The sequence below is a fragment of the Arvicola amphibius genome, chromosome 14 (assembly GCF_903992535.2).
Source record: "Arvicola amphibius chromosome 14, mArvAmp1.2, whole genome shotgun sequence".
Classification (NCBI taxonomy): Eukaryota; Metazoa; Chordata; class Mammalia; order Rodentia; family Cricetidae; genus Arvicola; species Arvicola amphibius.
Window position 1 is genome coordinate 37,565,840 of NC_052060.1, and position 23,038 is coordinate 37,588,877.

Here is a 23,038-nt window from a genome sequence, read left to right on the forward strand (position 1 = left end):
ATGGCTCTTTTTTTTTTTCTTTCAAAACAGTGTTTCTCTGTGTAGTCCTGGTTGTCCTGGAACTCACTCTGTTGACCAGACTGGCCTCGAACTTAGAGATCTACCTGCCTCTGCCTTCCAAATGCTGGGATTAAAGGTGTGCGCCACCACTGCACAGCTTGGTAGCTCCTTCTTACATTATGCACATTAAACGACAATAAAATGAATAGTGTGTTTACCTGTTTCCTAGATTTATGCAAGGCGCTGTACCTATTAAGATAATTTAAACTTTCATGAACTAGGCACATTTCTTAAAAAAATATTAATATGGTTTAATATCTGGTTGGCTTGTTTAATATCTAGAGAGATGTGTTCTCATTGTTTTAACTATTTGATTGGCTCCAGATCAATTACCAGTTACTACTAGTACATTGTTCAGAAACAACTATAAAATTCCCATTTCTCTCTTTGCTTTTTAGTAATTCTGAAGAAACTCTTGATTCTCCTTAATTCTCCACCCTCAAACCAGAATGTGATGCTAATTCATTGTTAGTAGCATAGAATCTACTACTCTTTCATAATTCATATCTTTGCTTATCTAGTTCTAGGAATGACCTATCATTTGAGGTCTTCTCAAGGTTTTTTTTTTTAAATAGAGTTGATAAGTCAACACATCTAATTTCATTCTCTTCTCAAGAAACAGCAATGCATATGTTTAAATCTTTTTCTTTTAGTAAAGGATTTTTAAAAATATGTGTATATGAGTGTTTTGGCATGTCTATAATACCATTTCATGCCTGGTACTCGTGGAGGCAAAGAAAGGTTATCAGATCCCCTAGAATTGAAGTTACAGATGGTTGTGAGCTGCTGTGTGGGTGCTGGGAAACAAACCTGGGTCCTCTGGAAGAGCAGCCAGCGCACTTAACCACTGAGTCATCCTTCCAGTTCCAACAACATAAGATTTTTAAGGAAAGTAGACTCATGGGCTTAAGTTTAACTGGTTAATGAGGACTGAGAGCTGAGGAAGGGATGTTGTTGTTAATCATGCTGGATCTGAATATCTGAGAAAAAAATCACGATCTTCTTGGTTTCTGATTACACTGACCCCCTGTGTCTTAGCACAAACTTGAGCATCTTAGATGTGAGCACCTTAGACATGAGCATGGTCACAGCATCTTAGACATGAGCACCTTAGACATGAGCATGGTCACAGCATCTTAGACGTGAGCACCTTAGACATGAGCATGGTCACAGCATCTTAGACACGAGCACCTTAGACATGAACATGGTCACAGCATCTTAGATGTAAACATGGGCACAAACTCAGCATCTGGTGCCTTCTTTTCAGAAATACCTACTTGGCCTTTGGATGCACAGCTATTCCTCGTGGCTTTGAGATGTTCTCCTTGATGATTATTTGACGATACTTTCCACTCAAATCACTCCCTCCAATGAGAGACTTCCTAAAAACGGTATTTAATGTAAGTGGGGAGGTGTTATATCAACACTACTTTTCAAATAAAACTACTAATTTTCTCATATTGATACATAAACATGTTCTCTGTCTCTGTCTCTCTGTCTCTCTGTCTCTCTCTCTCTCTCTCTCTCTCACACACACACACACACACACACACACGCTCATAAAGTTAGTACCACACAAAAGTTCTATTGATTTAAAATCCAGTCAGGCAGTGGTGGTATACAACTTTAATCCTAGCACTTGGGAGGCAGAGGAAGGCACTTTCTGAGCTGGAGAACAGCCTAGTCTACAGAGAGAGTTCCAGACAGTCATACTGACACAGAGAAACTCTGTCTCAAAAAAAACAAAAACAAACAAAAACCCCATCTAAGTAGCACCCCATATTGACCCCGGGCACAGGACAGGGTAAAGGGGGACGTGTCACCAGCCTGGCACAGACAAAGCCAAGTATAAATACTTTAGTCTCGTTGGCTTCACACCCTCCTACCTCCTTCTGCACTCATGGAGCCAGAGACTAGGAGGCCAGAACAGTGGGTCACAGACCACGGGGAGGAGAGGACAAGCTAGGACAGCAGGAGAGAGGTACATGGGCTTCAACTTTCTTCCTCATTGCTCCAGGGCAAATGGAGGGTACCAGTCAGCCCTTATCCATCACTTCACTTCCTAGGGTTTCTTATCCTTTGTATCTATTTTCTACTGGAGGGAGAGAAGGGATCCTGAAGCTATGATGGGGTAAAAAAATCATCCTCTCTGATCTCATGGTTACAACACTTAGAGATTTTAACTACCCCCGGCAGGCAATGAGAACTGGGCTTCCCATGTGCTGAGACCCCAGGGCCGGTGATAAGAAAGCAGAGGCCCAGGGATGAGTTCCATCCCTGGAACTGTTGATATCCTCCACTGGATGGTAAGAGTCACCCACCACGAATCTCCCAGAGAACAAGCACACATGTATCTTTACATTTATGGTTCCACTAACTTTAGGAGTCAGGGTCCCTTACTATTAATTAATAATTGTACATAATTATCTATGTGTCATGCTCACATGAATCTGTCTTTTTCTAAACCAATACAGCCACCCCCTCCCCTTTGGTTTTCATTGACTTAGAGTTGTCATGTAATCTAATACCTAGGATTAAAGTCTCAGTTATTTAAATCAGATTTCTAGCTAATATCAAGGTTTTTAAACTACAAGCCTCTCATTTCCAGACAAATTAAAGGTTTTGTTTAAGCAGCTGTCTTTAGAGGGGAGAGGACTTAAGAAGGGTTTGTTATTGCTGAAGTCAATGTGCTGGGGAACCTGAGGTCTGGGTCTGCAGGCTCCAGCTGTGCCCAGATGCCTCCTGGGGGCACTACCTGGGCAGTAGGCACTAATCACACTCTGGTGAAATTAGAGGTGCCTCCCAAATGCGGGGAAGTGAGAAGGGAGCAGAAAGGGCTGTTGACATCTGTGCTCCTGATAAATGTTTACACTCTGGAAAACAACCACATACCAGCCCTGTCATTACCTACAGCTGACATAGAGAATGTGCTTTTATGTGGGTTCACCATGGAGAAGGCTGTGATTATGATGGCTGTAATTGTTTCAGCCGGAGCTGATTTCAATTTGTTGCATGACTCTGGGTCTCACCCATTCTGATGCTGAGTGGTGGAGACAGGGTCTCTGTCTGAAGGTTTTGGGGTACTGGGGCTCAAACCCAAAGTGCCTGCTCTACCCCAAGCAGCCCCCAAGTTCACTTCTGTGGTAACTTGGGGAACCTTGAGCTCTCTGTTTAATCTTGAGAAAGGTATTTTAGCACTCTGATTATAAATTCTCTTGATCTTTAGAGATATGAAGGCGGACTTCTCTGGGACTTCATAGCATCCTGGATGGAACACTCTTTGTACAGCATCCGGAATCTTGCAGTTATTTAATAGACAGATACACAAACAATAATGAAGAGTGAAGGCAAAGTTAAGTAAGCAAATAAGGAGCCATGCTCAACCTGGACACAAGAAGAGCATTCCACCGTAACTGCACACCACACTGCACATCTGGCTCATTGTGAAGAACCTGTTTGCTTCCTATAACCAGAGATTTTCTGCACACAGCACAGCAGAGCACAGGTCCATAAGCCTGTTCTCTGGGTCTCTGAGCTGGAGCTACCTTTCTCCCAGATGTGGAACCCTAGTCCATTTTCTTCTCCTTTAATATGGCTGCACAGGTTGCAGATGCTCAGAATGGTCACCATTCACACTGTTTTTCAGTTACTTGGAAGAAAACACTCTAGAGCACACTGCAGGAGTGTGGCTCATACTTCTCTTTCAGAAGCGAGGAAGTGGGCTCTCTTTAGCACCACACAGGAGATATCCTTTTCTCACCTGCCTCCTCCTGCCTGGTCCTGTTTATTTTCAGGTTCACCATGCCACAGGCACAGAGGGGTGTCCAGAGGAGAGAAAATCCCATCTTTGCTTCTCTTGTTTCTCATAGAAGGAAAGAGCTCACCCTATCCAGCCTCAGGACATGTCTTTCTGTCAGGGACCCTTCCACTCTCTCCTTCGTGCCTGCTCAACAGGAGCCATGGCAAGGATTTTAGTTCAAGACTTGACACTCACATGCTGCGTAGACACCCTGGAACAACCTCAGCCTCTCTGGGTCTTAAGTCCTTCGCCTGTACAATGCAGGAGTTGGGCCAGCCAATCCCTTTGGCCATGTATACCTTTCTTTCATGTTTATGCCTGACCTGATACTTCTATTTACATCTGCATTCATTCTTTTAACGGGAAAATTTGCCCTTTCTTCTCAGTTAACCTTAGGGCTGACTGCAAAGGCAGCTCTCATCTCCTCTTCTATCGTGTCTCCTGGAAGATGCCTATTAGGGGCCTTGTGCAAACGTTTCCTGGTGGTGCTTAGACAGGTTTCAGGCTGCACTGGTGACAATTGCCTGAACCACAAAAGCACATGTCATTTTCTTGGTCCGTGAAATCCTTGCATCACTGTGGACCCTGTCTTGTTTGGTGATGGGGATGAGTGGGGGTTACAGAGAACAATGGACCCTTCTCTCACCCTCCCCACATGGCTAGCCCTATTCTTCTATGTTCACAGTAGAGAATAAGGCCAGTGGTATCTCCTATTTCCTCACCTCCATCTCCTGCAACATAAAACTAAAGCAAGAAACGCACCCACTGTCTGTCCAGTAGATCCTCCGGCCGATCCAGTCCACAGCAAGACCTTCTGGTGTGTCTACTCCTTCCTTGATAAGTCTTTCTCGCTGGGAGCCATCCATATTAACTCTCTCTATCCACTTCAGGGCTGTCTGTGCAAAATATATCTGCGAAAGAAAACTAGGCATTTCTGTTTAGTTTTCTAAATATTAACGTAGAATATACATAGAGGAGATTAACAGGTCTTCAGGTCATGCAGTATAATTATAGTTGGAGACAGACAGACATTATCTACAATAAGCCCCAACTGTACTACTCCCGAATATGTATAACCTTAAGCAACTTAATCACTGTGTGGTTCATAGCTGTGAATGCTTGGTCACCAAGGAATGGCATTATTAGGAGGTGTGGCTTTGTTGGAGTCAGTGTGTCACTGGGGGTGGACTTTGAGGTTTCATATGCTCAAGCCAGTCCTAATATCTCTCTTCCGGCTTCCTGCCAATCCAGATGTAGAACTGTCAGCTACCTCTCCAGCACTATGTCTCCCTGTCTGCTTCCATGCTTCTTGCTATGATGACAATGAACCAAACCTCTGAATTGTAAGCCAGTCCCAATTAAATGTTTTCCTTTATAAGAGTTGCTGTGATCATGGTGTCTCTTCACAGCAATAGAAACCCTAAGACAGGCTGTCTCTGTCTCTCCGTCTCTCCCTCTCTCTCTGTCTGTTTCTCTCTGTCTCTGTCTCTCTCTCTGTGTCTCTGTCTCTCTTTCACACACACACATGCACGCACACACGTGCGCACACGCACACACACACCCCGCTGTGGTAATTTAGCTATTTTTGATACTGGTCAGTATTATAGCATTTGTACTCAACCGCCAGAAGTTTCTTCTGCTGGACAGAAAGCAGAGATTTGCAGCTGAATGAGGGACGCCAGCTGAACTGTATCTTCATTGGTTCAGCCCCCAGCACGCCACTTCAGGCCAATTCAGAAAACATGGATGCTCTGCCAATTTTACCTCTGACTTGCGGAACTGCCTCAATTTTCCAGACTACAGAAATGAGGACATTAGATCAGCCACTTGCTAAAGCTCCTTTCCTCTTGAGTCATTAATCTTGCCCAACTCCGCAGGTACAAAGGGCTTCCTAGGTGCACTGTGCAGGCTACGGAACAGATCACGCTGCTTCTGACGATGTGTCAACAGAAGTGACACTCTTCTTCTCATACAAATCACCTGCAGATCTTGCTAAAGGCAGGCTCTAGTCCAGTGGGTGGGGGGAGCCTAGAACTCTACGGTTCTAATAAGCTCCAGATGGGCCAAAACCCACGGTTTGAGTAGCAAGGAAACAAGAACACTAATCAAAGACTGGCAGATGGCCACCTGACTTAAAGTTCATCCTCAGTTCTGTAAATGATGCTGCATGTTAGGCTGCTGTTTCCACATAAGCATGAAGCTTGTCTCCTGATTTTCAAAGTTCAGGAGTCATTAAGTCCCCTCTCCCAGTGACATATATCAAATGCCAATTATTAACTCCTACTTCATATGCCCCAGTCCCAACCCACCCTCCTCCTGCTACTAGCAAAAAAAAATTAAAAACCTGTTCACCGGGCAACTTCTATGGGCAAAGCATCATGCTAGTTTCCCACCTGCATCTCCAGAGAGGAAACAGACGTAGTACGCTACACAATCTCCCCAGTAAGATGGTTAAAAAGGATCGGGGCAGGGATATCATCGCATGAGAGAGTCCTTGATGCTTCTCAAATGTATATATTTAACCTGTTTTGGGTCTGATTATTGTGAGCATGGCAAAGGACTTTCAAGTAGCCCAGGTCATCGGTGAAGCTAAAATCCCCCAGTCACTTAACAGCGCCTTCACATCTGTCCATGAAAAAGAAAAGTGTACCTTGTTTTCCACCGGGTCATAATCTAGGGCAAGGACGGTTCCCATCTGCCGACTGAGCAGAGTTCTGTAGTCTGTTCCATCGAAATGAATGTGTCGGATGTCTCGAGAATTTGCGAACAGTAAAAATGGCTGTGGTCCTGTTAACCAAATTTCATATACGGCTGAAACTGAAACATGCTTTAAAACCCACAGCACTTCTGACTCTTGCTTTTCACTGCGTCCTCTTCTTTAATCCCTGCAGTACTAGCTTGCTTACTTCCCCAACAGTGTAGACAGATGTAGGCAAAGACCCCCATCTCTTATGAGGTGTCACTGCCAAGGCTTCATCCCGAAAGAGCAAGATTAAATGACCCGACCATAGACAAATAACGCGAGTCTTCCGGCTGTCACCTCGTTCACTCACACATGTTGAATCCATCCATTAATTTTCCCTTGCTGGGCGCTCTTCTCAAAGGGGATCATAATTCCTTGAATTTATAATGTTTTCTAATCATTCTCCAGATTTGTTAGGTTTTATTAACCAAGACTGTGTGGAATTAAGACTATTGGGTCAGACTTAGGCAAGCTTCACAGAATCAGAATTATAGTATCTCTGATTAACAGCATAAATAACCACAACAGACAAAACCAATTTTTGCATAAATCTAAGATTTCTAAGGGTGGTGAAAGTCAGAAAAGATGGAATATCGGAAGATGAAAAGAAACAGTTGAAGCGTAAACTTCACATTAAAGTTGAAGGAAAAAGATAGATCTTGTTGAAGTGTTGCCATTATTTATTACATTTGCCAGAGAGATCAAAATCAAGTCAATCTACAAACATTTATAAACATCTCTTAATTATAAAGCCCTTTAAGGCTACGTCCATGATGGCCCCCTCATCTACTAAAGATACCACACCCTTCTTCAAGTGGCTGGATGCCTCCTAGTTAAAGTGGCATAAATATTCTTCAAAACTTATTTATGTTATTATTATTTACATTATTCATAGTCACAGGATTTATTTCCCACTTCCAACATCTTTTTAAATCATATTTTCTACCAAGAATCAAAAGCAATTTGACTTTGCATATTTCTAATGTAACATTATTTTTATGTGACCTTTTTCATGGGGAGGCTTTTGAACAACCGCAACACTAACCTGACGCTGCACAGGTCTTTTGGTCCGACTGTAGGTCATATCCAGGAAAGCAACCACATTCCCAGGACACTGGGCTGCGAGGAAGACAGATCTGACTGCATCCACCATTATCAGGCGATGAACAACCTACAAAATCCAGTGTGATATTATATCACACAAGATAAAACAATGTTTCATGAAAGTACTCCGAAGAACCAACTGTGTTTCCCTTTAAACCCATTTTCTTAACCACTCATGCTGCTGCCATCTACTAAGTTGTCAGAGTTTAGAGGAAAATGTCACAGCATCCCCTTTCCCAGAACCCAGCATTTTGATGTTAACCTTTCCCATTCCAGTGGGCCTCGTCCTTGTGTTCCACCACTGAGTTCAAGAACGCATATGCTGGCAGTCGGCTAGACAAAGAAACGCATTTTGAATTGGTCCTAACTCTTCCTGCAGAGTAATACAATTTTTCTGTCTCATACGTTTTTGGCCTCTTGACTTTTGCATTTTTGCTTCTTTGTTTTACTTCTCAACTATCTTAATTTGTTTTATTTCCAATTCTATTTTTGGATAATACTAAATTTCACCTATTTTTTTCATTTTTGGCATATTTTATTTAAACAGTTAAAAACTACTTTTAAAACTCTCCTGCTAATCTCGAGTTCCACCCAGACTTCTATGTGCTTAGGGCTCTAGGAAGAGAAAAGCAGAGGGTTAGTGATGAGTTGCCAGCAATGTTCAGAGCACTCTGCATCCACCTGGCAGCATTGAGACCACATGGGCAGTTTTCATCACACTGCTAGAAGCTGGTGATGCTATTCCGGGACTAACAATGTCAAAGAACATTCTAGAAACAAGCCAACTCTGCTGTCTTAAAAACCTCTCAAATTTACATATTCATCTGCTGCATCCATGTCTTTCAGTATGTGATAATTGAAAAATATAGTCTGCTTTGTGGATAAGGTTAAATTTGGTGTCTTTTAGAAAATTCATATCATCAAGTCAACAAAAGGCAAATAAACTCACCACTGCACGTTTTCCCATCTGTCTCAAGCACTGAACCTTCAGGACAGATACACAGGGGACCATCTGATGTCAGAACACAGCCGTGGCTGCATTCAGATGCGTTGCTTGGGCAAGGAGTAAGTTCTAGTTAGGAAAGGACAAAGTAAAAATTAATGTTCAAATTGGGTGTGAGAATTTGTTATAATCAGTTGCCACTCTGAAAGGAGGAAGTTGGATAAAATATCTAACATTTATGAGATGCTGTCGTACTGAAAATATAAAAACAAGAAACAAAATATCAATCTAAAAAAATTAAAGAGCTAGGATTTGAGGAAAATAGAACTAATTACACGTGGTAGAAAGGTAGAGCTATGTTGTGTGTAATTAAATGTAGGAAGAGAAACGAGAGGCTCTTAACAATCACTAAAGTGGATGGTAAGTGCTTGGAGTGTGCTGGGATTTATGTGGGAGAGCAGGCAACTTCAGAACACTGGGGAAGGGAATGGGAAGACACAGTGCATTAGGACTGGACAGGACTCAGAAAAGGCTTCAGCTGGGAATGATGTCACCCACCTGTAATCGCAGTCAGAGAAGCTGAGGCAGGAGAACCCCGGGATCCAGGCTAACCTACACTACCCTAATGAGACTGTGCCAAAGAAATTAATAAAAATAAAACCTTCAAGGTCACATGCATTTGTGCTGTAGAAAGTATTAGTTAAAGAGGTGTGCGCATGTAAATGACCGAAAAGAAAAACTGCAGAGTGATTTGAGCAAACACGCCCTACTCTATACCTTGCGCCAAAATTATTTCAGTACATTTAAAATGCAAATTGAAAATGTGTACCATAGCCGGGCGGTGGTGGCGCACGCCTTTAATCCCAGCACTCGGGAGACAGAGGCAGGCGGATCTCTGAGTTCGAGGCCAGCCTGGTCTACAAGAGCTAGTTCCAGGACAGGCTCTAGAAACTACAGGGAAACCCTGTCTCGAAAAACCAAAAAAAAAAAAAAAAGAAGAAGAAGAAGAAAATGTGTACCATAAAATTTCTAGACACTTTGAGGATGAAGTAAAACTGCATATTCTATTATTGGCATATGGTGGGCTCTACAGCCAATCCATTTACAGCCAATATTTCAGGATATTTGCTAATAGTTCAAAACCAAGTATCAGACATGCAAAGATCATAGATAATTTCCATTATCCATCAATTTCAACAAGTCTTGTTTCATAAACACAGAGGAACACAGACACACCTATTCTCCACCATCTGGGAAACATGATTTTTCAGCACGCGTCTGTTAATTAGTCATGCCAACAGAGTAGATTAGAAGGCAGGACTACACTGTCTTGGGTAAGCAAATAGTCAACGAAAGTTCTCTTTATAAAAGCATTCTAATTAATAATTAAAAAGAAATGACAAGACTAGACTATTACTTAGAAACTTGGTAAAATAATAGATCTAGGAAATAATTATTCAGAGGTGACCGGGGGCTTTAGAACAGATGAATATCACTGGCTAATCTCATGACACAAAGAAACAACAGCATTATCTGTATGTTGGTGGAAGCACAATTATATTTAAATGTATTCTGGCCAAGAAATGTCAATGCTGAATCTAATGCAATCTATAGATATAGCTACAAGTTTGCAGAATATTTTAGCTACTTTATAAAAATATAATTAACAAAAGCCACAAAGCAAAAAGCCCTGGAGTAAATAAAAATATTTAACTTAGTGAATACTATACAAGGAATAATAAGTAAGAGACAGGTGCATCAAGTTAACACACGATCTTTATTGAAACACTTATTTAAATAAATCCATTATGTAGAAGACTTTTAAAAGATAATTTAAATTAACTACCTCTAAAGCACAAGCTTATGTGGATTTGAAAGTTTTGTTTTTATTAGGTTTCTTAATATAATCTCATAATAGAAGATAATAGAAAAAATTGATATTTAATGCTATTAAGAAAAATTGTTAATTTTTAAGTCTATGACAGCAGTATTGTGATTGTATCTAAAAACTGATGGATACTACACTAGGGGATTGTGATGGTTTGAAAGAAAATGGCCCCCATAGGAAGTGACACTATTAGGAGGTGTGACCTTGTTAGAATAGGTGTGGCCTTGTTGGAAGAAGTGTGCTACTGTACAGGTGGGCTCTGAGGTCTCCTATGCTCAAGCTACACTCAGTGTGGTACACAGTTGTTTCTGCTGCCTGCGGATCAAGGTGTAGAACTCTCAGCTCATCTCCAGCGCCATGTCTGTCTGCACGCTGCCATGCCCCACTACGATGATAATGGACTAAACCTATAAAACTGTAAGCCAGTCCCAGTTAAATGTTTTCCTTTATTCAAGTTGCTGTTGTCATGGTCTCTTCACAGCAACAGAAACCCTAACTAAAACAGGGATGATTATCAATCTTTAGGTGTAAGAATGTATCCAGACTGTTTATGACACGCCTCTCTTTTAGAGACTCAGTGAAATATTAGATAGTATAGATAAAATGTTTGTTTATTTATATAGCTTTATTTCCCTGACCCTGGAGGGTTTTTTGGTTTGTTTTTTCTTAATAGGCCTGTATTGGAGTCTAGTTATGCATGTGGCTGTTGGTTTTTAAGACAAAGTCCTTCTGTGTACCTCAGGCTGGTCTTGAACTTGTGATTCTCCCATCTCAGCCTTCAGAGGGCCAGGATTACAAATGTGTACCACCATGTCCAGCTTCAGCTATCCATGTTTTATAAAGCAAAATGAAATAAAATGCCCAGGTCATTGCGATGCAGATTGCTAACTGAAGAACACCAACTCAGATCACAGCCAGTTGAGGGACATTACTGAAATAAAATACTGTAATAGAGATTTGCTGTGGCTTACCATGGCATCGTTTCCCATCAGGAAGCAGAACAAACCCTGCAGGGCATGTGCAGTAATAGGATCCCAGGGTGTTTTCACACCCAAGAGTGCAGCCATGGCTGTGAAAGGCACACTCGTTGACATCTGCACAACAATAGCAACCCACAGTCAGATGTTATCCTTGAAAAGAAATTGCAATATTCCTAATTAGCTCAGCGCAGGGCATTGCGTGCTTGCTTAACACAGCACAGGGAATCCCGTGCTTGCTTCTACTGCAACTTACCATGGGAAAGTTGCTTCTCCAATCCTCAGGGAGGCTGACAGAGGTCAGTTCAGAGCTCATGAAAGTCACTCCTGTGGTGCCAGAGTGACCTCGGGAGCGCTTTCTCAGAGTTTTAGACTGGAATTACCCATTAATACAACTTAACACAGAGTCCTCTGAAAGCTTGGGTCTCCTTTTTGGGACTCTGAGGGTTGAACCCAGAGGATTACATGTGTCAAGTAAGCAGTCTGTCACTGAGTGGCCACTATGTATCAACCGCCTTCCTTTTTATTTAAAGAAAGGGTCTCTCTAAGCCCCCACAGCCCCAAGCTCTCCACAACGTCCACCTCAATTTCTCCTTGAAATCACTGAGAAGGCCAGGCTGGTCCTGAACTTCAGTCCTGCTGCAGCCTCCTGCGAAGCTGGGATTAGAACACCTTAGCCAGTTTAGGATATTTCCTGTTCTGTTTTTGGTCTTTTTCCAGGCCTCACGAGGGACACTTCTCCAACAGCCCTGTCTCACTGAAGGGCCAAGCTGTCGCCCTCTGCTTCTGGGATACCACATTAGCTCAGTGGCATAAGCATGGAACTGGAAGAGTCATAGGTTAGATGTGCCTAAAGCCAATTAATTTCTTCTGAATGTGGGCACACTGCACCTTTTAAAAGACAAGAGTTATTTCTCCACAGTTCATTATGTTGAATCAGGAATTCCCAAACAGGAGGCCTAGAGAAGGAACCAGCTAGATTCAGCCTCCTATGGGTTCTCTCTGAATCTGGTACAGGGAAGAGGGGTAAGGAGCACTCTGTGGGGAAGCTGTGTAAGGAACACTCTGTGAGTAACGTGTGAGGAACACTTTGTGGGAAAGCTATGTGAGGAGCACCCCATGGGGAAGATGTGTGGGGAACACGCTGAGGAAGATGTGTAAGGAGCACTCCGTGGGGAAGAAGTGTGAGGGGCACTCTGTGGGAAAGAAGTGTGGAGAGCACTCTGGGGGGGGCAAGATGTGTGAGGCACATTCTGTGGGGAAGATGGGTGAGGAGCACTCGTGGGGAAGATGTGTGAGGAGCATTCCGTGGGGGAAGATGTGTGAGGAGCACTCGTGGGGAAGATGTGTGAAGAGCACTCCATGGCGAAGATGTGTAAGGAGTATTCTGTGGGGAAGAAGTGTGAAGAGCACTCCGTGGGAAAGAATTGTGGGGAGCACTCCGTGGGGAAGATGTGTGAGGGGCAGTCCGTGAGGAAGATGTGTGAGGGGTACTCTCATTCTGATGGTAGCTATGGAATCACTCCTGAAAATATAGAAAAGTTAGGAAAGAAATTGCTCCTTCTGATATTTTGCACAAAGTCGAACAAAAGGAGATGTACTGACTGCACTCAGAAAGCTCTGGCCTTAAAACCAAAGAGTTGGCTTAGAGGTTAAGAGCACTTGCTGCTCTTACAGAGGACCTGGGTTCAGTTCCCAGGACCCACATTAGTGGCTCACATCCTTAACCCTAGTTCCAGAGGATCCCACACCCTCTCTAGCGCCCACAGGCACAAGGCACGAACGTGGTGCACATAAGTACATGCAGGCACTCACACAGAATAAAAATAAATCTTTAGAAAAAGAAAACCCTGGCCTTTTATCAGCCTCTCCGCAGCAGCTTCCTAGTGGGCTGCATCTAGCAACGGAGTCTATTTTTAAAAACGTCTATTTAAAAAAAAAAAAAAAAGTCTATTAAAACAGAAGAAAAAGTCCTCTTCCGAAAAAGGAAGGAAGGGAGGGAGGGAGAAAGGAAGACAGGAAGGAAGGGAGGGAAGGCTGAAGTTTGTTTCCCTTGGGGACCTACACAGCCCCCCAAACCCCGTCCCACTAACGCAAGTCACAGTCACGCGGACTTCGTGGGCAGAGCGCTTTGCACCTGTTTACAGCATAGCTTTAGGCGCCTGCGTACTTTACCTTCGCAGTACTTCCGGTCTCGGCTTAACGTGTAGCCCTCGGCGCATGCGCACGAGTGGGACTTGGGGTTTCGCTCACACGGGCCGTAGCGGCACTGCCCCCGCCTCTGTTTGCAAAGTTCCGAGTCTAAAACAGAAGATGCTTTCTATCAGAGCAAACGAACGCGCGTTTTTTTTTTCACAGAGGGCCATGCTGGCGCCCTTGTGCATTCCCGTGGGGCGGGGCTAATCTCGCAGTGACGTCACGGTTGTGCCGCTCCAATCAGCCCGCAGATAGCATCACCACACTCCCCCCCCCCCCCCCCCCCCCCCCAGTGCCCAAGCCTCTATTTAGCGCCTTCGTAAGGCTCTGGCGGTCACTCGGGGACGCAGCAGGGCGTCCTAATTAGCTGGAGACCGTCTCAGCACTTTCACTGTGCTTTGCCTCTGTATATTGAAACTACAGTTCTATCTTTAAGACTTTAAAAAGCTTCAAACTTCAGGATGCGTTTTTCTTGGCTGAAATATACCTCAGGTCTGTTTGATACTGGGATGGTTTTATGGTCATTATTTAAAGACGCGTGTTTTATACTTAATATATTCCACTGGCGTATGGCTTAATCCTGAATATTTCCATTTTACTGCTGCTAGCGTCCGTGTGCTCTGAAATATCCCAGAGGAAACAGTAGAGTCTGCTCAGTGAACCGGATGCTTGGGATGAGTTAGCTAGAGTTGGCTTGAGTTGCGTATAACTGGAGTGCTGGTGTTAAGTGGTCATTAACCATAAATTGATGCTTGGGTTAAATTCACGGTGATGAATAAGTGGCTAGCATGGTACTTTTACGTTTCTGACCCAATGTCAAGAAGTAACGCCGGTAGCATGTATCCCTTTTCAAAGAGTTCAGAACTTTGTTCAGTTTGCCCCCTCCTACATTTTACCAATTATAACCGCAGGCCTTTTGTGCGTTAGAAATACAGAAGTAAGCCTAAGCGTAAGCACAAATTTCCAGAATAATAGAGATACGGAGACAAACATATGGGAAAAGGTGAAGAAGATTGGAGATGGGAGTGGTGGCATGGGACTTTCACCCCAGCGCTGTGGAGGCACAGGCAAGAGCATGTCTAGTAAGACCCTATCTTAAAAAATAAAAATCAAGTCACTGTCAAAAGATAAAATCTGAATGAGTTTAGTTAAATGACTTCTTTGGTTTTTATTTGGAATCCGCAAATCGAGCAGCATTTCATCTAAGTACAGAGAGGTGCCGTGCTGTGTGAGATAGAAGAGCTAGCCTGAGCAGGAAGGGGGAAATGGCATAATACAAAGAACAGACTGGTTGGTTGGCTTCCATTGCTCCCCTTGTCGGGGTTGAAACAGCACAGCTGTGTCCTGCTGGGGAAACAGAACTTGGGGGATTTGTCACGCTCCTGATTGCTCAGGTCAGACGAACATTTGGTGATGTGGGACATCATTATGGTTGGGTCTGTTTAGGACTTGATGCAGGATCTCAGTCCAAGCCGGTCACCTCCCATGCATTTTTTTTTTTCAACATCAGTGACAGACATACAAAAAGCGACCCGGGAATCTACATATTACAGAATCCAGAGATAGTGTTTTTCTATGTAACCCTGGCCATCCTGGAACTCTCACTACAGACCAGACTGGCCTTGAATTCAGAGAAATCTGTCTTATTTTCTTAAATATTTCTAATTTATTTTTTTCAAATGTCTTGACAAAATTAAATGCACAGTCTTGCTAAGTAGACATGCAAATCCAACACTGTCTACTGGGTATGTTGAGTTGCACTGGCTCATCTTTTGGAGATTAATTCCAAAATTTTGTCCATTTTCTGTGGTTTTATATCAGTTAATGCACATATATTGTTTGTATTTCTGTGCTTCGCTTATGCTATCAAAAATTTAAGCAGTGTTAGGGGCTGGGATGTAGTTCAGTTGGCGGTGCACTTGCCTGCCATGTCCAAAGCCTTGGGTTTGATTTCCAGCACAGTGTAAGCCGGGTCGAGTGGCGCACACCTGGACATCAGCACTGAGAGGTGAAGGCAGGAGGAGCAGAAGCTGCATGTCATTCTCAACTACATAGCAAGTTCAAAGCCAGTCTGGTCTACTCGCCCTTGTAAAAAAGGAGGAAGAGGAGAGAATTAAGAGTTAAAGCAAAGTTAAAAATAAAATATCCCACGTAATATGATTAGAAATGTCTAGTATTGGAAACAACATACAATCATTTCAATTTTAAAAAAATTAAAGCATAAAGCATGTTTAACTTTTGTAACTTTTCAAGTGAACAGCAACAACTGCCCAGAAGCGTTTATATTAGACTTAGACTTAATGACACCAAAAACCATCACTTCCCTAAGATAGAATAAATGAGGTTATGCTTCCTATTAATACCCCTATAAACACCTTTCCGACTCCTGAGGGGCACTAATTAGGGAGTAAGAACGATGAGACCCAAGCTCTGTTCTATCTTCTACAAAATCACTTTACCTCTCTGGCCTTCCTTTCCTGACCCATGAAATAGAAGTGCTGAAACAGATGCTCTTCAAAACCTCTCTCTTTTTATTTTAAATTATTTTTTTTCAGTGCTAAGGGTTAGACTCAGGGCTTGGTACACACTAGGCAGGTGCTCTACCACTGAGCAACATTCCCAGGTCATTTTTTCCCATCCCAAACAGGGTCTTGCTCTGTAGTCCAGCTGGACTTCAAATGTTCTGTCCTCCTACTCAGTCTCCTGAGTGCTGGCATGATAGGTATGAGCCACAACACCCAGCTCTCTCTCTCTCCTTTTAGGAAAAGCTGTATGATTCTAAGCAGAATTAGTTGTTTATAGTAATTCCTCTAATTTATATAGTGTAAAGACCTCAAACCTGTATTGTAATAGAAAAATCAAACTGAGTGATGAAGAGAACTTTGCTGTCCAGCCTGGAGATGGTATGGTGAACATTATTCTTGACCCACTATTGTCTGTCTCACCTTGTGTTTTCATCTGGTTAGTCATCTGGAACATCACCACCATCATTATAGTTATGCATATATGTCTTAGTTTCATGGTTTAAATTGACAAGCCCCTGAGAGTAAGTCATATATATTATGTGTGTCTAGCACCTGGCCATGGCACCTGCCACCCTGTTTGGTTTGCCCTTGAGTTCCCAGTCGACCTTAGAGATAGAACTGAGACTCTGGCATACTGCTCTACTCTGCCTGCTGCTGATGGCTTCCAATGACATTCAGTATTAATATATGCCACGCCCCAGTGCTGAACACGGTGGGAAAGTGATTGCCGTGGTGTGGCGATGCTGATGGCAGGGCCTAAATTCAGACGCTAAACAGTTGAGAGGTCATTGTCACAAAGTTGCTAAACGCAAAATCGAGAGTTATATTTTTGTTTAATCTTCTTAACCTGCTGTTCTTTAGCTTCAAAATAGGCCAGAGTTAACACTCAAAATGTGGCTGCTGTCCTCAGATGATACCCCTTCAAAGAGCCCAGCAAAGGGTTTGACCACCCCTGATGTCAATTAAAGCTCCTAATGGTGGCTTTCGATATCCACAGCCCACTGTGACTTCAGTAGCTACCCAATGAGTACTCCGGCCACCATGACTGTCCTCCAGTAAACTGTGCAGTAAAGGACAGTTGTTCCAGTTCTAAAGCAGTGACCATGGGACTCCCTTGCCTGCTCCCTCCCCACCCCATCCTTCACATTTTTTCCTCTGTTTTAATTCTGGGTAACATCCACCCTATCAACAAATCTTTTCTAGTCTTTTTCATTCTGGCCATTTACCCTAATGGTTCTTATAACTAAATACTTGGCATTCTCAGCACATGTCAATGAAAATTAGACAATCATTTTATAAAGTAAATTATGAAACTTAATTTTTAGAACAAACTCTTGGAATGTTTACAACAAATATTATTTCCCACTTTACAGATAAAGAATTTTGTCAAAGATCAAATAATGGGAGAACTGACTCAGCCTCAGGCCTTCTGAATGTAGACTATGCTTCTATCATGTATATATGGAGTGTTTATACATATGTACTTAAAATGTTACAATATGTGTACATCTCTGTAAAACCTATGATTACAGTTTTGATTCACTTGTTTATTTCCCTTCTTATTGATGAGTTCTCATAAATAATTGCCTGAACTTCCTCAAAGACTCCCCCAAGTACCTAGTATAGTTTTTTTTTGGGGGGGGGAGGGGTATCTGTAAACAGACACACAAAGAAAGAAATATAAGAATTGCCATTTTGCGCTACTGGAATTTTAAATGGTGTTTTTTGTTTGTTTGTTTTCCCCACCTGAACAGGATTTGGCTACTTGCTATTTTTATCCTTCTGGACTCCTGTAAGAGTTAGAATGCAAACCATCCAATGGCTTTGAAGCAGTTGAGAAAGAAGTGCTGTGGGGTCGAGGGCGGAGCCAGTGGTCAAGCATTTGCCTGGCATGACTAGTTCTTATGTTCACTCCCCAGTATCATGGGGGACCCAGCATTTTACTCTTATAATGCCCCTTCCTTTCTTATTTTATGCCCATTTATGACATGCCTGGCCAGCCCATGGGATGAAGATGGGGAATAAAAGGTGTGCATGGCTCCACTCTCACTGTTCCCACCCCATTTCGCTGTGTCCCCTGAGGCACAGTGGTCTCTCTAACGCCAGCCTCAGCCTTGCATTCCTGACCCCCAGCATCAGCACCAGCACCGGCTCAGGGAGAGGAGCTTGGTTCTCATGCTTCCCACACAGACAAGCCTCACATGTGCTCCTCTGCAGTGTGAGGATCCAGAGGATAACAACACACCAACATCGGAGGCTGGAGAGATGGCTTAGCAGCTAACACTGGTCTTCCAGAGTTCCCAGGTCCAATTTCCCACACTCACAATTGTCTGCAGCTCCAGTTCCAAGAGATTTAACACCCTCACAAGACATACATGCAGACAAAACACCAATGCACATAAAATAACGTAAAGTTTTTCTTTAAAAAGAAAAGAAATATACCAATCTCTTTTTTAAAAAAAAACATAAGTTTATGAATATGCTTTGGGAAAAATCTCTTTTGGGTGATCCTGGGAAATTAACTTTTTATTCTGAAAACATGTATATTACAGGATTGGATCAAGCTTTGGATTTGCCTTTTCTAAGATTACTCCTTGGAGCAATAATATATTTGACATGGAAACATTCCTCTCTGCAGAAGTATCCTAGCTGTTATGTGGTAAGCAGCGTTGGAGTGAGAATGACATCACTCTGAACTCTTAGCTTAAAAAGAAATGGCTCTGGGGAAATAGGCACTTATCTACAGCTTCTAAAGCCTTCGTGCAAAGGGCTGAAGGGAAACTTTACAGATGATGGACAAGCTGGCAACTTCTGACCTGCTCTTAACCAGAAACAGAATGGGAGCTGGGCCCTGCATGCCCATAAACTGGTACAACAGGAAGCGTGCAGTGCCACCTACAGACACAGTCATAAAATATTCTGGAAACAATTTAGCTTCTTATCAAGCTCCTAGGACTGAAGTGCCGATTCTGGGAATAACCAGGTGGGCAGAGTTCTAAGGTCAGTTATTTGCTTTGAGACTGGAGCGAGGACATCCAGGTAGAAATGCTCGGAAGGCAGAAGCAAAGGCCTTGGTGAAGGTGTTCTTCACTCCAGCGCATTCATCTGCTCTCCAAGTTGCAGAACCCTGACCTTGTAGAATGCACAGAACAAGGGAGTGCAACCCGAGGAGAGAGCTCAGAAACTCTCCATGAGATGGCTGGGTCATCAGAAGCTGTTGCTTTCCTTCTCCCACCCGGGGTGAAGCTCCTGTAGCTAAAGTTGCACACACAGCAGCTCATCCATTTTCCTTGAAGAGGTTAAAGGTTTTCCTTCCCTGAACGGCATCTCTGCTGGGCTCAGGCAGGTCTTCACAGGGTTGCTCCCTTCGGGGTACTATGCATGTCCCAAAGGTTTTAAATCAACCTTCCCCACAGCGTTCCCCTGCAAAATGTCTTTGCAGCTTAGCACTCTTTTTGTTTTGTTTTTATTTGTCTAGAGCTCAAAATTGGGTCTACACTAGAAACAATAGCTTTAAGTCATGGACTGCTACATAAAAAATTAAATGTAAAAAAGCCACGGGCTAAATGGTCCTTAGCGAGAAGCAGTGGATCTAACCGTATGTGATTCCCCACTTGAGGAAAATCAGCCCACTGAAACAACTTGTTGGACCTAGCATCTCAAAGTCATGTAACCTTGGAAGGTTCCCTCCAGAGCACACACATGAATAGCCCATTAGATTCCAAAGAACTAGAATTTTATAGCACATCCCTGGTAGGCAACGCCTTAGTCATTTTTTTAAGAAGAAATAAGTTCACGGGTTCTCTAATTTGCATTAAGTACTTGTGTTTCACACAAAAATGATGCCGTCTGGGTTACAGGAATTTTCTCGAGTATCATCCTGAAGTAGCTTCGCTACTAAATGTCCCCTACACTCCAGTGCTGCTGAGCAACTCCCAGGGGAACCCTAATATTAGGCAAACCTAAGAAGGACCCCAGCAGCCTCCGGAGAAATGCGGCTTTACAGCGGAAAGGCATCTGGCAGATTGAGGACCTGATAAGAGTTCCTTGATTATTTGTCCCCTGGGGGACATGATGACACATTTCATATATTTCATCTAAAATCAAAAAGGGCACTGGTCCCTCCAAGTTCCTGAAGAATTCCTGTTCTCTAATGCATTAAAAACAATTTAAACCTAGTTAATAATGACCAGTGTAGCGATGCTCTCGAAATCCAAGGGGGTGACTTGCCCATGGAGTATGCATGACGGTCACACTTAGGTCAATGACTGCAGCCAGTTCCCAGGGCAACTGCATCCAGATACCAGGCTTTCCAGGTCCTGCACTGGCTTTGGCTTCCCCACCAAGTTCTATTTGTCGCCACGTGGTTTGCGACTGCTCTGCAGGAAATCCTAGATTTTCTTCTGAAATTGATGTTGTCAGTGATCCTACTTGAATCCCTCTTGAAGCCTCGGCCAATAGTGAGGGATTCTAGAGAGAGAGACTGTGTTCACGGGAGAGAGAACATAATCTGAAGTATTGGACAGGAGTTCCCCCAAAATCCATGTCTCACGAGCTAAGAACTAAGCCCAGTCCTATAGCCACTGGCTAGCTGTGTGGTCACAGAAGAATCACTCCACGAACCATGCGTTAGTTCATGAATCCTGTAATAATCCAGTAATCCCGTCTGTCCTGTCCACAGTGCTGCTCGATGGACCAGTACGATAATAGACATGAAGCACTTTGGAACCTGCATGCATTAGTATTCAGGCATTTGTACTGGCCTGACCTTGGGGTATCGTCCTCAGCTGTAGCCACCAAGAGCACCTCCTGTGCACATTCACTAGGTTCCCTTTTAAAAGGGCCCTCCCCCGCCCATCTCTCTCTCTCTCTCTCTCTCTCCTCTCTTTTCTTCTTCTACTCCTGTCCCCGGAGGCCAGTCTCCCCTCTCTCCTCCCTGCTTTTCCCATTCACTTTCCCCCAGTACAAAACCCCTCCCCTTAAACTCTGTCACACGGCATCTTTCTCTCGCGCACGCTTCTTCTAAATTACAACAGCCAGGCTACACGGGAACATGGAGGAAGGCAGTAGTGATGGCCAACACCCACGACTGTTATAAATAAGAACAGTTAACTGAAATAATTAAGAATAAAGAGCGGCTCCTCAAAGCGGCGACCCTGATTTTACCACACATGCGCATGCGTCTCCACCACGCTCAACAAGTGGAAGCTGAAGGCAGTGAGTCAGGTTTCCCATAGGCAGTATCTAGCCGGCTTTGGGCTTCACAGCCTCCACATGGGGGCTATTTTCAGCTTCTATTTTGCGGAGTCGCTCACTGCCAAGTTGCTGCAATTTAACAAACTAGTGTAGCTCATAGATAATTCTTTTCCATGACCTCTGCTTTACAAATTCAAATAAATTGTTAAAAACCAGGCTATTTCACCTAGTGGTTGAAATATTTTATTCTTCGTAGTTCATCACTTTTTGCACTGGAAGCATCGCAACAGTTGCAGAAGTTTAACTGGCAGTTTTTTTGTTTGCTTGTTAGTTTTGGTTTTTCGAGACAGGGCTTATTTGTATATCTTTGCCTGGCCTGGAACTCGCTTTGTAACCCAGGCTAACCTCGAACTCACAGAGATCTGCCTGCCTCTGCCTCCCAAGTGCACCACCACCGCCGAGTCGAATGGCAGTTTTTAGCTCAGTTTTAAAGCCAAACACAAAAGATTCTCACTAGTAGCTCCCTGTGCCTGTGACAGATAACAAGAGGAGCGCCGCCTTGATTCCCGCAATCTGTCCACAAGCCCGTGCCACCTGTCCACCTCAGCGGTTCCCTTTCGGAAACACCTCCGAACATGAAGACATCCACATCCACTGCCAGGCGGGCCTCAGAAGGCCAGTTTGGAAGAAAACCACCAGTACTTGAAAACTTCCTTAAAATGTCTACACAAGAATGAAAGTGGAAGAGGACTAGTTTGGGAGCAGGAGCGGGAGGGGAACCGGAAAAGGCAACAGACTTTGATTAAAGTTCCTGTCTGAAGATGTCACAATGAAACAAGCTAATTTGTGCTAATAAATATAAGAAACAAAATATCTACTTGAATATGAGTGCCAGTTATCTTTTATGTGGCAGATTCCACATTGTGTTGTCCAATAAGTATTAACACACACACACACACACACACAAACACACACTTACTTTGAAAAACAAAACTCCAGCAATTGGATGCAAAAACACTCAAATACAGACTACACTTAGAAGCGGAAATTTGAGACTGCGACTTGATTAGTCAACTATTCATTCAGTTGGCTACATTATTTAAAAATTTTTGATTATCCATCACATTTATAGTGGTCAAAAATACACAGAAATGAGACAGATTTGGCTAAAAGTACCTGCATGTCACACAGAAACAAGTGGAAAAATAACTGGAAAAGAAAGCAAGCTAATGCATAAATACATAATGCATGAATGCATAAATTCAGTGAAGCGTTGCAACCTGAGTTGAATGCAGGAGATGAAGGTGGCAACCTAAGTGCCTGGCACTCATGCTCCCGGGGCAGGACCAGCGGAGTTAAAGCCTAAAGCCCTGCCTACCCACCGCTGTCTGAGGACCTGAAGAAAGGCTTTCCTTAGTGCTCACACAGGCCAAGGACACTACAGCAAGTTGGTTAGATATCACAGGGCCGGATCCACGGTGAATTCCAACCTGAATTCCAAGGATAGCCTTTAAGACTCCAAGCAGGGTGTGAATGGATCAGATTTGCTATTTGGAGGGACGAAGACGGAAATAGATCCTGAGTGACCAACCACAACTTGGGGCTAG

The 23,038-nt window shown here is 43.4% G+C and overlaps 1 protein-coding gene and 1 long non-coding RNA gene across 2 annotated transcripts in view; one reads left to right on the forward strand and one right to left on the reverse strand.

Annotated features, from left to right (window-relative positions):
* Positions 1-23,038, reverse strand: part of Egf (epidermal growth factor) — a 74,380-nt gene that overhangs the window by 31,981 nt on the left and 19,361 nt on the right. Inside the window, exons 6-12 of the mRNA XM_038311400.1 lie at positions 13,690-13,815; positions 11,509-11,631; positions 8,656-8,778; positions 7,648-7,773; positions 6,510-6,646; positions 4,622-4,770; positions 1,338-1,442 (exon numbers count right to left, since the gene is read on the reverse strand). Coding sequence (XP_038167328.1) covers positions 1,338-1,442; positions 4,622-4,770; positions 6,510-6,646; positions 7,648-7,773; positions 8,656-8,778; positions 11,509-11,631; positions 13,690-13,815 — 889 coding nt within the window. The remainder of the gene's footprint in view (positions 1-1,337; positions 1,443-4,621; positions 4,771-6,509; positions 6,647-7,647; positions 7,774-8,655; positions 8,779-11,508; positions 11,632-13,689; positions 13,816-23,038) is intronic.
* Positions 14,065-21,092, forward strand: LOC119800993. The gene is made up of 3 exons (XR_005283130.1): positions 14,065-14,202; positions 18,788-18,894; positions 20,917-21,092. It is a non-coding gene; the product is annotated as an uncharacterized LOC119800993 (long non-coding RNA).